Source organism: Sminthopsis crassicaudata, chromosome 2, assembly GCF_048593235.1.
Source record: "Sminthopsis crassicaudata isolate SCR6 chromosome 2, ASM4859323v1, whole genome shotgun sequence".
NCBI lineage: Eukaryota > Metazoa > Chordata > Mammalia > Dasyuromorphia > Dasyuridae > Sminthopsis > Sminthopsis crassicaudata.
Genome location: NC_133618.1, coordinates 396,873,486 through 396,887,933, shown reverse-complemented (window position 1 = coordinate 396,887,933; position 14,448 = coordinate 396,873,486). Strand labels below are relative to the sequence as shown.

The 14,448-nt window shown below is 35.9% G+C and overlaps 1 protein-coding gene across 1 annotated transcript in view; it reads right to left on the bottom strand.

Moving 5' to 3' along the window:
- STK32A (serine/threonine kinase 32A) overlaps window positions 1-14,448 on the bottom strand; it is a 138,593-nt gene that overhangs the window by 65,740 nt on the left and 58,405 nt on the right. Inside the window, exon 5 of the mRNA XM_074291746.1 lies at window positions 4,639-4,812. Coding sequence (XP_074147847.1) covers window positions 4,639-4,812 — 174 coding nt within the window. The remainder of the gene's footprint in view (window positions 1-4,638; window positions 4,813-14,448) is intronic.

The following is a 14,448-nucleotide window of genomic DNA, read 5'->3' as shown; positions in this document are numbered from 1 at the left end:
ATAGATATCTCTGTCTAGAGAGATAGACTCCTCCAGAGCAGTACCAGTCATTGCCCTCATTAACTCTGTGCCCCATCATTGAACATAATGCACGGCACATAGTAAACATTCAAGAAATATTTGATGTGATTTGAAAGAAGTGAAGATAATGAAAAGTTGGGGTTTGAGAGTGGAAAGAAGGGGGGGAAAAGAGGGGAGAGGAAGAGAAAGAGGGAAAGAAAAAGAGAGAGAATGTGCATAAAACTTAAATGAAAACAGGTTATGTTATAAAGAAAAGGGAAAAAAATTAAAAGATGTTTTGAGGCACTGCCAGCTTCACATAATGGTTTGTCCTTCCTGATTTCTACATTGTCAGCAACCAAAACTCCAGAAGGTAGTTGGCAATTTTCTTGCAATGATGAATGAGAGAAAAGACAGAGGGGGTAAAATCTATGAGATTAAAAGGACCTTTCTGACAAAAAGAATGTTTTTCAACCAGCTACTGCTATTCAGAAGAAACATGGCTAGAACAAGAGGTCAGGTTTTAGGTGATGTTAGTTTCAGGGGGTTGATTTAGCTGTTGTGATAATACCAAGTATGAAATTTCCTATTCCTCAAGGTGAAAAGTAATGAAGAATAGTGGAAAGAGAATTGGTTAATTAGTGAGTCAGGAGGCCTCGATTTGAGAACTGACTCACTATTCACGGTATGATTGTGGGTTAAATTGTTTAATATCCTCTCTGCCTCAGTTTCCTACATCTATCATATAGTGTTGCCTTTTTTCAGTCCCATTTTGGTCCTGATTAACTTAGCCAATGTACAAGTCTCCATTTCTTAGGGCTAGGGCTTTCTGTATGGTAATACAATCAGTGTGAACTAGAAATGATAATATGGACTCATTTCAGCATTCTCAGCCCTTTGTTGACTTTATTTAAGTAGTCAAGCCATAGATTTACAATTGCTAAAAGGAAAAATGGTGGCCACAAGAGATAAAGAAATTGTACTCATATGCTTTCCCACCCAATGCTAGGTGATCAAAGCAAAAACTTCATGTTTATAGACTTCTTTTATTTAATGATGTAGCCGCTGATTATTTTCAGCATGATGTATTCATCTCAGTACATTTTAGGAGTAGTGTGTGGTTTTGGCTCTGCTCTCACTGACTAGCCAACAATAGGGCCCACCCTAAGCCCCACTTGGTCATTGTTTGGGTTCAGGTTGGTTCATGGTAACTGTAAAGAGAAATTGTTTTTACTTTGGACAGAAACCCTGAAGGTCTTCCCTTCTGAATGATTTATTTTTTTTTTAATTGGGAAGAGGCCATTTTTTGGCTTTATTTCTAATCTAGCCTTAAACACTGAATGGGCATTACTTTAGTCAAACTGTCAGCTGGAAAAGACCTTAGCATAAAAAGACCAAGGTCTCCCCCTCAGGATGAATCTTCTTTCATGCTGATTTATATCTTGCCACTGGATCCAGATGGCTCTGGAGGAGAAAGTGAGGCTGGTGACTTTGCAACTCACTTGCTTGTTATGGCATCACCTCCCTGCTGTCATGGTCTTTGAGAATGAAGGACAAATAACAACAATTGATTCTGCAGTCAGCCTGAGAAGTGGGTGTGGATTCCATTTTAGACACTTAATAGCTGTCACGTAATGGATAATTTTTTTAATATCTCAAGTCCCCAGGCTCCTTATTTGTAAAAATGAGATAATAATAATAATTGTACTCCTTACCCCATAGGTCTGCTGCAAGGATCAAATGAGAATGTAGGTATAATGCTAGATAAATGACTTATTGATATTATTAGATCCTTAGCTAATCCTTAGCTTCTTTGGGGGTGGCAGACTGGGATCTAAGCGCACTTGATTTTGAAAAGTCTCATCACCCAACATTCAAAATGGGAAGACTTCAGCCAAAAGCCTCCCTCCTGGGAAAAGATAGTCCCTTGGGAAGTTAGAAGGGCAAAAATCAAAATGATTAAATATTATTGCTCTGTATGGGGAGGACACTCCGAGGGCTAATTAAGTATGTCCAACTTAAATCTGTATGTAAAATAGATTTCTGTGTGTCTGTGATTTCTGTATATATGTCTGCTTTGTATTCTGTATTCTGTGTTAAAAGTTAGCAAGCTGAGTGAGAGTTGAGTCAGCCTTTGTAGCTAGTTTGGAAAAGATCTGACTAAGTTGGAAAGATAAGATTTTTAACTGTTATTATCTTTAAGGTTAGTGAGAAAGTTTAAGAATGTATGAATGAGAAGTGCATAGATTGAAAGGGATTAGAGAATTTAAGAACTTTTGGGAAAATGGAAAATCAGTGTGCTACCTTAAAAAAATGAATGAAATGAAAAACGACATTTTTGTGGTACCAGAACTGGCCAATTTGAGTCTGCAGAAATAGTTAAGTTATAGAACTATTAAAAACATTTTAGCAGATTCTGTGGTTTTTGAGAATAACGTTTAAGTTGCTTGTCACTATCAGCTAAGTTGAGTTGGTCTAATGAGTTTTTAAGTAGGCCTAATTTACATGACTAAAAGCCTTCTGAGGGAAATTGTTGAAGAATTTTTAAAAATCCAAACTGCTCTCTCTAGGTTTTTCCAAGCTTTTCAGGTTTGTAGAATCTGCCTTGGCTAGGGAGGTGTCCCTGACAGAATTTTTCTGGGGTTTGTGCTGGTGCCCCTATGTCTTTGACATGGGCCTCCTCCCCAGAACTTCTGGGATAGAGAGTGAGACAGCCATTGGACCAAAGACCTGTAGCTGGACACCTGGGTCCAAATTTCCAAAAGAAGTTTAAAGAAACAACTCAAGTGGAGGAAGTTGAATTAACTTTTTTTTTAGAATGAAGAAATTATTAATGTTAATTCTGATAAGGTTCTTTTATGTGAAATTAGGATATTCTATATTCTGTATTAGCTTTAATTGGTTGTATGGAGTCATCTTAAAGTTGTACCCATTATTTAAAGGGATTCTGAGAATAATAGTTTTTGCCTTCCTCCTTTTGAACATGTTTCTGTTATAGCCAATATGCACTAAACATTTTAAAAGCAAAACAATTTGTGTAATGTTGAACTTAAAGCTACTTGGATATGAAAGGTAAGCTGTAAATTTTCTAGGGTGAATCTCTTACTGTTATTAATGTAAGGTCACAGTTAATGTCTATGTAGGATATGTGATTTTTGAGAGCTAAAGTCACCTGAAGCTTTGATTGATGATCTTTGCTATTAGAGATAACATCTCTTGGGACTATAGCAGATATATTTGAAGTTTTAAATTCAGGTATGCTTATCTGATACATCATTAAGCCAGTGATCCATTATCTGAAAGAAATATACTACAAGCTACTCAGAAGAATGTGATCCTGAATTGTTAACAGGTAGAAGTTAGTATGTGGGCATGAGTTATGAGGACGACCTTGGCCTCTGCTTAAGGTGGGATCCTTCTGACTCAATGTCCCAGTAGTATTCTTTTAACTAAGAAACCACCTAATTATTCCTGAGTCTGGCTTAAGGTGGAATTGTTACTATTATGTATGTGCTCTCAGGTCAAGGCCTTGAAAATAAAGTCCATCAGGAAGTTGAAGAAATGTATAAACTTTGATGTGAGAAGCTTCCAACTGATGAAAGAGAAGGGGGAATTGAATGAAGTAAACTGTGAAAGCTGTCTCACAAGATGGAAGCAGTGTTCTAAAGACTGAGTGGAGGTCTGCTGTGTCCCAGGACCAGATTAACAATGTGTGGGGTCATATTTCTTTGTGAGAATAAATTGGGGCTACCGTGGCACTGAAACTCCCATATAAGGTAATTTAGTAATTCTAAAGATGGGGTTGAGTTTGAAGTTTTTCCTCATTTATGACTTTGAATGTGAGGTCATTTGTCCTGAATAATCAGGACCCATATATAATTCTTTTCTGTTAATTATGCCCCACCTTTTCTTGTATAACTGCTTATTGGGAGGGAGTTGCCCTTTGAGATCCCAATAAAATTCCTTTCTGCTTTTACCTTGAGAAATCTCCTTGATTTATTTGAGTAGTGGTCTTTATCTCACACAACATGAAATACAGATTAAATTTTTGTTTGAGAATAACTCATAAATGGTATTTTTAAAACTTAATTTTTTCTCTCCATTTGTACCCTTCCTCTATTATTTTTTCTTTGTTTTCTTTTTTCTTTATCAAAATGAAATACAAATTAAACTGTTTTCTAAAACTTTGAAAATTGTTTTGTAAAATGTAAAAAAACCTCTCTCTCTCTTTTCCTCTTTTTTTCTCTCTCTTTCTCCTCTTTCTTCCCCTCCCCTAACGTCCATTTTTCTATCTCTTTTAAAATGCTGACTATAATTTTAGAATAATTTTCAATTTTTAGTTTTCCAAATTAAAAAAAAAACTTTTATTTTTTCTACTCTGTATATTTTTCCTTTTTTCCTTTTTTAAAAACTTCTTCTTTCTTTGTTCCTTAGGCCTGCCAGTGGCATTCATCGACATTGTTAAGCCACAGTAGAAAGCCATCTAGGATAATAGAGTTGCTGAGCACAGAGTAGTGTCTCAGCAAAATCAGATAGCCTGTGGCTTCTTAATTGATTTTCAGACTCAGTTCTCATATCCTCACAACCCTGAATATCATCTTCCTGAAATAAGTCCCAGAACCAATGCCCACAACTCACCTATGGATGATGCGTTGACTCTGAAGGTAGTCCAGTGCCATGGATAGCTCACAGATGAAGAGCTTCACAGTGTCTTCTTGGAAGCGGACATTCTGCTGCAGGTGATAACGCAGATCGCCACCCAATAGAAGGTCTACCACCATAAACATGTCTTCCTCATCTTGGAAGGAGTACCTAGAACAGCATATCCACAAACATAAGTTAAATGTCTTCACAAACCACCAAGTAGCTACTTGTTAGAATTGTTAGAAAAGAGCATCTTGATCTAGGACTAAACATGTCCTGGAAAGATTAGAACTGTTTGGATAGAAAATTTTCATCACAAACTATGTAGTGTCATATACATTTTATTCTGTTAGTAACTATGTTTTCTGGGTATGCTAGGTATGGATATAGCAAGCTTTCACTTCTGCCTTTGTCACCAGCAATGTAACTGTAAATCACTTAACCTCTTCAAGCATCTGTTTCCTCACCTGTAAAATAGGAGCACTCTTATCTAGCCATAACCCAAAGTTCATGGTGAGATGTACCTGAGAAAGTAGAATTTAAAGTTGGTAGAAAACTTAAGAACATCTAATGCTATTTTTCCATTTAGAGTACATGGCATCCTATGTTTAGAGCTCAAAGATTATTTAGTCCAACTTCTTAATTTTAGAGATTAAACAATTTACTAAAGGTCACACAATTAATGTGTAGCAGAGCCAGGAACAAGGTTCTTATAATTTTAGGAGGCAATATGGTACAGTGGAAAGAGTAAGGGATTTGGATTAGGATGCTCTGAGTTCAAATTCTTTTTTTTTTTTTTTCCTGAGGCTGGGATTAAGTGACTTGCCCAGGATCACACAGTAAGGAAGTGTTAAGTGTCTGAGACCAAATTTGAACTCGGGTCCTCTTGAATTCAGGCCCAACCCTAACCCTAACTCTCCTGACTACTCCCTGCTATTTGTAAGACTTTAAGTAAGACACTTGGCTTCTGTCATTTCTTCAGTTGTCACATGAGGGAAAAGAAGTATTTGTTAAAGATCCTTTGCACCTTTAAATATATGATTCTGTGGTCCTAACAAAATCTAGTATCCTTTTCATGAAATTCCTTCTCATAATAATTGTGAAAGCATGATAAATTGCTACATAAATATTAAGGAATTAAACATTTGAGAATACATCAGTCTTTGCTAGGCCATTTATGCTGCTTTCCCCCATGTGTAATGTTTGGTTTTTACAGAAAAATTAATTCATTAAATCACTTTTGATGTAGCATTATTTTCCTCCAAAAACTTTATGCAAAATTTGTTGTTTGAAAAAAAAATTAGTTTGTTGATTGTTAACAGAAAGGCAAGCTATATCCTTTAAACTCAAATAATATGGTACAAAGTAATATTTGTTTCCAGAAGACTGGCCTTGGTTCGTACAAGACATATTCATAAACTCATGAATTTAGGAGTGAAAGGAAATTTAGAGGTTGAATCCTTCAGCCCCCTCATTTTATAGATGAGAGAGCTGAGATGAAAGAGGTCAAGTAAGTGCCCTGAGTCACCTAGGCAGTGAGCAAGAGATGGAATTTGAACCTTGGTTTTCTGATACAAGTATGGACTCTTTTTATTGTATCTCACTTATGAATAAATCCCACTGTTATATTATTTTATTATTTTATTTTGTTTATTTATAATTATTTTATCTATTATATTTAAGTCACATATTGCTTAGGGAATATGTCTAGATCAGTGGTGTCAAACTCAAAAAGAAATGGGGGCCCTTTAGTCATACATAAGCCTTTTTTGTGCCACAGATTGACTTAGAAAACCCCATATTAATATTATCTTTGTCCTACTGTATTTTTAAAATTTTATCAAATATTCTCTAATTTTTATCTGGTTCAACTCTAAGGCCACCTGCTACATATTTGACACTTCTGGTCTATGTGATTAAGATGGACTCATTCCAGATGTTTTATTTTTGTTGACTTCCAGAACTGAGTCTGTACAATTTATGCACTAGAGCATTAAAAGGAATCTTTTTAAGGTGTAGTTCTTTTCTTAGAACATATATGCAGGGACCAAGGGAAACCTCCAAATGATTAAGAATCCCTGAATTGGAGAGACTGAAAGGTATAGCAGAAAGAACTCTAGAGTGAAATTAAGGAGAACTGAGTTCTTAGTTCCAAGTCAGTCATCATTTATCCCTAAGACCTTTAGCACCTCCTCTTTAGATCTCAGCTTTCCAACCTACTAAATGATGGTGTTGAATCTGAAAGGTTTCTTCTAGCTTTAAAATGCAATAATAAAACATATAAACTTAAAGGGGCAGAAGGAATTATATGCCTTTTTTATTTATTTTATAATTATAACATTTTTGACAGTACATATGCATGGGTAATTTTTACAACATTATCCCTTGCACTTCCTTCTGTTCTGAATTTTCCCCTCCTTCCCTTCACCCCCTCCCCTAGATGGCAGGCAGTCCCATACATATTAAATATGTTATAGTATATCCTAGATATAATATATATGTGCAGAACTGAATTTTGTTGTTGTTGTTGTTGTTGTTGCAAAGGAAGAATTGGATTCAGAAAGTAAAAATAACCTGGGGAGAAAAACAAAAAATGCTAACAGTTTACACTCATTTCCCAGTATTCCTTTTCTGGGTGTAGCTGATTCTGTCCATCATTGATCAATTTGAATTGGATTAGCTCTTCTCTATGTTGAATATATCCCCTTTCATCAGAATACATCCTCATACAGTAGCATTGTTGAAGTGTATAATGATCCCCTGGTCCCCTACTCGTTTCACTTAGCATCAGTTGATGTAAGTCTCTCCAAGCCTCTCTGTATTCCTCCTGTTGGTCATTTCTTACAGAAAAATAATATTCCATAACATTCATACACCATAATTTACCCAACCATTCTCCAATTGATGGGCATCCATTCATTTTCCAGTTTCTGGCCACTACAAAGAGGGCAGCCACAAACATTTTGGCACATATATGTCTCTTTCCGCTCTTTAGTATTTCTTTGGGATATAAGCCCAGTAGTAGCACTGCTGGATCAAAGGATATGCACAGTTTGATAACTTTTTGGGCATAATTCCAGATTGCTCTCCAGAATGGCTGGATTCTTTCACAACTCCACCAACAATGTATCAGTGTCCCAGTTTTCCCACATCCCCTCCAATATTCGCCATTATTTGTTCCTGTCATCTTAGCCAATCTGACAGGTGTGTAGTGGTATCTCAGAGTTGTCTTAATTTGCATTTCTCTGATCAATAGTGATTTGGAACACTCTTTCATATGAGTGGAAATAGTTTCAATTTCATCATCTGAAAATTGTCTGTTCATATCCTTTGACCATTTATCAATTGGAGAATGGCTTGATTTCTTATAAATTAGAGTCAATTCTCTGTATATTTTGGAGATGAGGCCTTTATCAGAACCTTTTACTGTAAAAATGTTTTCCCAATTTGTTCCTTCCCTTCTATTCTCGTTTGCATTAGTTTTGTTTGTACAAAACCTTTTTAATTTGATGTAATCGAAATTTTCTATTTTGTGATCAATAATGGTCTCTAGTTCTCCTTTGGTCACAAATTCCTTCCTCCTCCACAAGTCTGAGAGGTAAACTATCCTATGTTCCTCTATTTTATTTATGATCTCGTTCTTTATTGCTAAATCATGGACCCCTTTTGATCTTATCTTAGTATGTGGTGTTAAATGCGGGTCCATGCCTAGTTTCTGCCATACTAATTTCCAGTTTTCCCAACAGTTTTTGTCAAATAATGAATTCTTATCACAGAAGTTGGGATCTTTGGGTTTGTCAAACATTAGATTGCTATTTTTGTTCCCTATCTTGTCCCGTGAACCTAACCTATTCCACTGATGGAATTATATGTCTTGGCAAAAATAAAAAATTGAGGGAAAATAAGGGAAGATATATAAAGAGGCCCAAATTACTTGCCAATTTTGCCTATGGCCTGATGAGGAAACTGAGGCATGCAGGTTAATGACTTGCCCAGGATTACACTGCTACTAAGTGTCTGAGATCAGAAGACTTGGACACAACTGAAAATAACTCACTAACAACAAACTGGAGATGGCATGAATGAAAAGGACAACATACTTGGTGGTATTATGTCCCTAAAGGAGAGTATCAATGTATAATAGCTGTGTTAATTAAGCAGATCAGTTTCCCTGTTAAAAATAGCTATTTTGTAATATCTTAATCCTTCTAAAGATAATTACAATAACTAACTGATCAGTGTGGTTTACATGACAAAAAAAAATTCTGGGCTTATATTGAAATTTTGAATATTTAAGATTAGTTCTGGTAAATAGTAGGTATGGGACGATGATAGAAATAATTTTTTTCTATCCTCATGAGTATATTTTCACTAACAATAGTTAGTTTACATAGGGCTAATTTTGATCTTGACCAAAGGGTTTCACTGGGATTTGTGGAGGAGTATAACAGGCAAAAATAATTCTATGTGCTAAAATGTCAGGAAGACAAATCAAGATTTCTCAGAGTATGAGCTAGGAGTATTCATAGCAAGTTCTCAGATGCCTTGAAGGAAATGTCAACTCATGTGCTAAGAGATCCCAAGAGAGTCAGTAAGAGGTTGTTTAAATTCACTGTATCTTCATTTAAGTGAAGAAATTGAATTTAGATTTTTTTCATTGCAGCAGGGGTAACTTCTCATCTTGCTGAATGAAATTTCCAAGATCAACTCTTTTAGAGGCTTCCAAAACTTCAAAGAAATTAGGATGATGTGGTATGGTTGTTTTCAGAGATGGTTCCACATTTGATCAAAGATAATCTGAATTCTATAGAAGTCAACCCTAAAAAATTGGTGTAACACATCATCAAGAAAAAGAACTCCCAAATAACATAAAAATCATATGATAATATCAATAGATACTGAAAATAGCTTTGGTAAAATATAACACCCATACTTCTTGTATTTTTTTAAAAACAGGAGTTTGCATTTTTAAAAACTAGAGGAATAGAAGGATTTTTCCTCTAAAGACAATAAAAAAAAATGTATGTGAAACCAATGCATGTAGTGGAAAAACAGACTCTGGACAATCTATTGTTAGATTTGTCATAGTGGGGACTCATTTTGTGTGTATATTGGATTAGTTAGCTTCTGAGGTTCCTTCCAATTCTCAAATTCTATGATTCTGTTGGAAAAAAACCCAAATCCAAACAAACCAGAAGAAACTGTTAAAAAAATAATTATAAAATTCCCACTTAAGGAAAATTATTTTGATAGAGGATAACAATTTAATAGAAAGAATTAAATAATTAGAGGGTTATTTCATTATAACCATAGTTTCAGTGGATATCACAAATATTGAAACATTGATTTTCAAAATGTATACATAATAACAAAATCAAGTGAAAATTAGTTTTAAAAAGGCAGAATGGAAGATTATGTATATTGCCAGATCTCATCCATACTAGTGTCTGCTATGTGCCTGACATTATTTTAGGTATTGTAGCTATACATTAAAAAGAGTGAAGCAATCCCTTATCCCAAGGAGCATACAGTTGAATTGGGAATATGTATGGAATAAATATAAAAAGAATAATAATAATTAGAACAGTGAGATATTAAAAGTAATAAAGGACAGGTATCAAATCAGCTACAAGAGAACAGTATTCCCTAGTGTAGTCTAAACCACATTAAAATGGAGTTGGGAAATATTTAATAAAATATTGTGGTCAGTATGGGTGCATCCTTGACAGATTTAGAGGTGTTCTTCACCAAGGAGACAAAGTTGATGATGTCTTTTTAACGACAGTAACTCCTGCACATCATCCATTAAGTTGATTTACATTAGTGGAAAGAGAACCCACATTGACAACATCATATGCCCTTTAAGGAAAAGTAAGCACTTACAATATACATGCAAGTACTATACACTCTAAAGTTCATTATACTTTTCATACACTTGTACAATTTGTATAAATTATAGGTGGTAGACAAAATAATATTGTAATAAGTATGTAAACTATTGTGCAATTCTGATACATCTGAAAAAGAGAGGGAGAAAAGGAGAGAGGGAAAGAAGGGGAAAAGACAAAGAAAGGGAGAAAGAGGAAGGATGAAGAGTGAAGAAAAATATAGAGAAACAGAGATGATTGTATTAGCCTGGAGGAATTCACAACGTGGGAAATCCCTCTACCAATGCATTCATTTTTTGTGAGTAAATTATGTTTACGTGAGTTGCCCAGAGTTACACAGCTAGTAATTGTTAAGTGTCTGAAGCTGGATTTGAACTCAGGTGTTCCTGACAGGGCCAGCACTCTATCCACTACACCAGCTAGCTGCCCCTACCAATGCAATTCATGAGGCTCTTAAGAAACTTCTTGTGTTTAGAAACTTGACTTCTCTACCCATAGATATACTGTATTTGCCAGAGGCAGAACTTGAATCCAAGTTTTTTTGGATACTAAATCTAGACCTGTATGCACTGTGTCAGGCTGCCTCTTAGGATCAGTTTTCTGGGAGCATTGCTATGATTTTACCTTTTTCTTTAAGACTCTACTGATATAGATCAGTATCTGCTTTGCAATAATTTATAGCTTTAAAGGTGACTTAGGACTCCAACAGATCAAGTGGCTTATCCAGGAACGCCCAGTAAATGTCAGAGATAAGTCTTTAATTCCAGTCTTCTTGATTTGGAGGCCAGATCTCTTTCTCAATCACTACCCTACAATAGTTATTTGATAACACTTGCTAGAGTGACTAATTCAGATCACAGCATCTGACCTATGTGCCTAAAACCTGCAAAAATTTAAAATCTTGCTTGGTCCCAGAGATGACAGACTTTAAAGATATTGTTCATGAGAAGATTAATTGTATTTATCTCTCTCTGCATTTCTTCTGGCATTTGGATGGGAAGAGCATAGAGAATTATTTTATTCATTACCAGCAATATATCTACTATAGAGTGATATTTCTGAAGCCTCTCTAGAGACTATCTGGCTATTATTATTTTGTTCACAATCTCAGGAGGCAGCTCCCTCTGGGAATGCTATATCTAATAAACAGGGAAAAAGGGGATATTATCACAAACATTATAAAATATTTTTTTCCAAGGCATATACTCTGACGGTAAAAGGGACTCCTCCCCAAATGCTATCTCAAATAGCACCCTATGCAAGTAAATACAGAATTTATGTGTTTGTTGTTTTTTTTAGTGGACCTTGAACAATATTAACTTGTTTCAGACATACATAAGCAGGGTCAGTCTGGGGCACTCCTAAGATGGGAAATGGCAACTTATGATTCAGACGGTAGAAGAGTAGGTCTTGACCAGGATGAAATGTGAGTCAGCCTTGACTAGGCTGAGTAATTGCACTCAGTCTGACTCTTTCTCTAGAAAGCGAGACATAGAAAGGTAGAAAGTCCAATTGATCTTCTGCCCCTTCTGCACCCTCTGGTAAAAAGGTTGTCTGTTTTCCCTGATTTCTGGCGTCCAAGTTCCAGGCAGTGATAAACTTCACTCTAAATTCCCAGCATTATCTTTAGCAAGCAAGGGTTCATGCTCTCTGGGAAGATATACCTGGTTCCTGTCTCTCCAAAATGGTGTCTGGGTATAAGTGGAAATCATTCTGATCATTAAAGTAGGAACTTCCTCCATCCTTAAAACCTGCAGCCTGTTATTCATTTTAGGCTTTTATTTTATCTGAATTGTTCTTGAAGGCATTGGTGCTGTAGGATGCCTTGCCACCCAGTTAGCCATCAGAGGCTCCCTGCACTGAACAGAATTGAGGTACAAAGAGATAAGAAAATAAATCAGAAATTCTGAGAACTGGAAAAGGTTCTCTGTGTTTGTATTATATATATATGTGTGTGAAACCATTCCTTATTCCCAAAGAAGGACCTTTTCCTCCTTAAATGTTTCTTACAAATTGCCTAGATATTTGTTCACTTTGTATTTTCCTCCTTCCTCTCCCACTAATTAGGCTAAAAACTCCTTGGAAGTAGGGTCTATATCATGTCTACTTTTGTATTCCCAATGTTGAGTAAAAGACTGAGTACACAGTAAGTGGCTAATAAACGTCATAGTTTTCTGAATTCTTGAATTATAGAACTTGCTTCTGTTAAACACATTTTGCTTGACTCTTTCTGTAGACTTACTCTTCTATATTACTGGCCTGCTGCAGTGGCTGTGTTCACAATTCAAGCCCAATCCATGGGTACAGATTTCCTTTTCCATTTCAAGGCTGCTTGTTCTTTCAATTACCAAAAGCACAGATGGATCCTTGATATTGGTGGAGACAGCTGATGTGGAAAATACCCAGAGGTAGTTTCTGCAGCTGCAAGCTTGATCATAATTAGAGAAAGCCAACTGGGAAAGAGGCTTGAGGAGGGAGTAACCATTCCATAATGCATTTAAGCTGCCTGCTCAGGCTGAGTTAGCAGTCCATGACTGCTGTCCAAAAAGGTAGGCATAAGGACTTTATTTAGACTAGAATTCAAGGCACTCGCTAAGCCTGATTGTTTTTAATCCTTGATTTATATTTATAGAGAACATCCCAGGCAGGGTGCTGGCTGTTTGCTGGATTATGTAAAAAACTCTAATAGGTAGCTAAGAACAAAAGTTATTTTTCCTTTCAATAACACCTGCTTAAGAAAGCACTGGTGTTCAGGGACCTATTCTAATTACCTGAATTTTATAAAGAACAATTTCATTTCCCTGAGGAGAGATGCGTTTTGAACCTGTATGAAGGGCCCATCTGCTTAAGGTAACTATGGGTGGCCTAGTGCGGTAAGATGATGAAATTAATTTCAGAATGAAGTGATAGTTAAAAATATATTGTTATGTTTAATACTTGGACAGTGTTTGGTCATTTGCAATTGCTTGAAAGGCAGCATTTGCTGGTATCTGGGAACCTTTTCTCTGAAGCTTACTATTTTCCCCTGGGAAAGTCAGTCTTTTTGGAATTTTGTTTCCTCTTTTGGGAAATGAGGTGATTATATTAGACAAGGTCCTTTCTAACTGTAAACTTATCTTATGTACAACCTTATTATGTTTGAGAGCAGATGTTCGCTCCACTTCACAGATGAGGAAACTAAGGTTCACAAGAGTAAATTATCAAATTAATTATCAAAGAGTTAATAATAAAGATCACAAGGTAGGAAAAGTGTTATGGCTGGGACTAGAAGATTAGTATTCTGATTTAAGGTCAATTCTGAAATAGATATGACAAAACCTTGACTTAAACCAAAATGACCAGTATCATCAACTAATTCTTTCTTTTATTCAGTTTACAGAACAAGGAGTCAAACAATTTATTGATTATAAGAAAAAGAGCTTAAAAGGAAAAAAAATGACAGTGAGGTTGTCCAGCTCTGCATGTAGAGACTGATATATGTAGTAGGTGCTTCATAAATGCACATTGGTGTGACTGACAGGTATCAGTTTTCATACCAGAACCCTCTTGGACACAATGGCAAAAAAGAAAATTAAAAAGAGAGTGGAAGAACTGCAAAATATGATAGATGAATATGGGCCAGAAAAAATCCTTGATCAGCGGCTGGTGAGGAATCAAGTACAATACCTGGTAAAGTGGAAAGGTTTCAAGGAGGAGGAATGTTCTTGGGAACCAAGGGAAAATATAGAGTTCCCTGACCTCATTGAGAAATTCTTAGAATCCCAGAAAATGGCCTGTGAATTCAAGGAAGGCAGAGGCAAAGCTAACTTGTGTAACAGAAGCATGAGAGAGGGGAGCAAACCAAAAAGGAAGGAAGAGAAGCCACAAGATCTGGCCCCAAATTTGGAGGCAGAGAAGATTATTGATGTAGATAAAA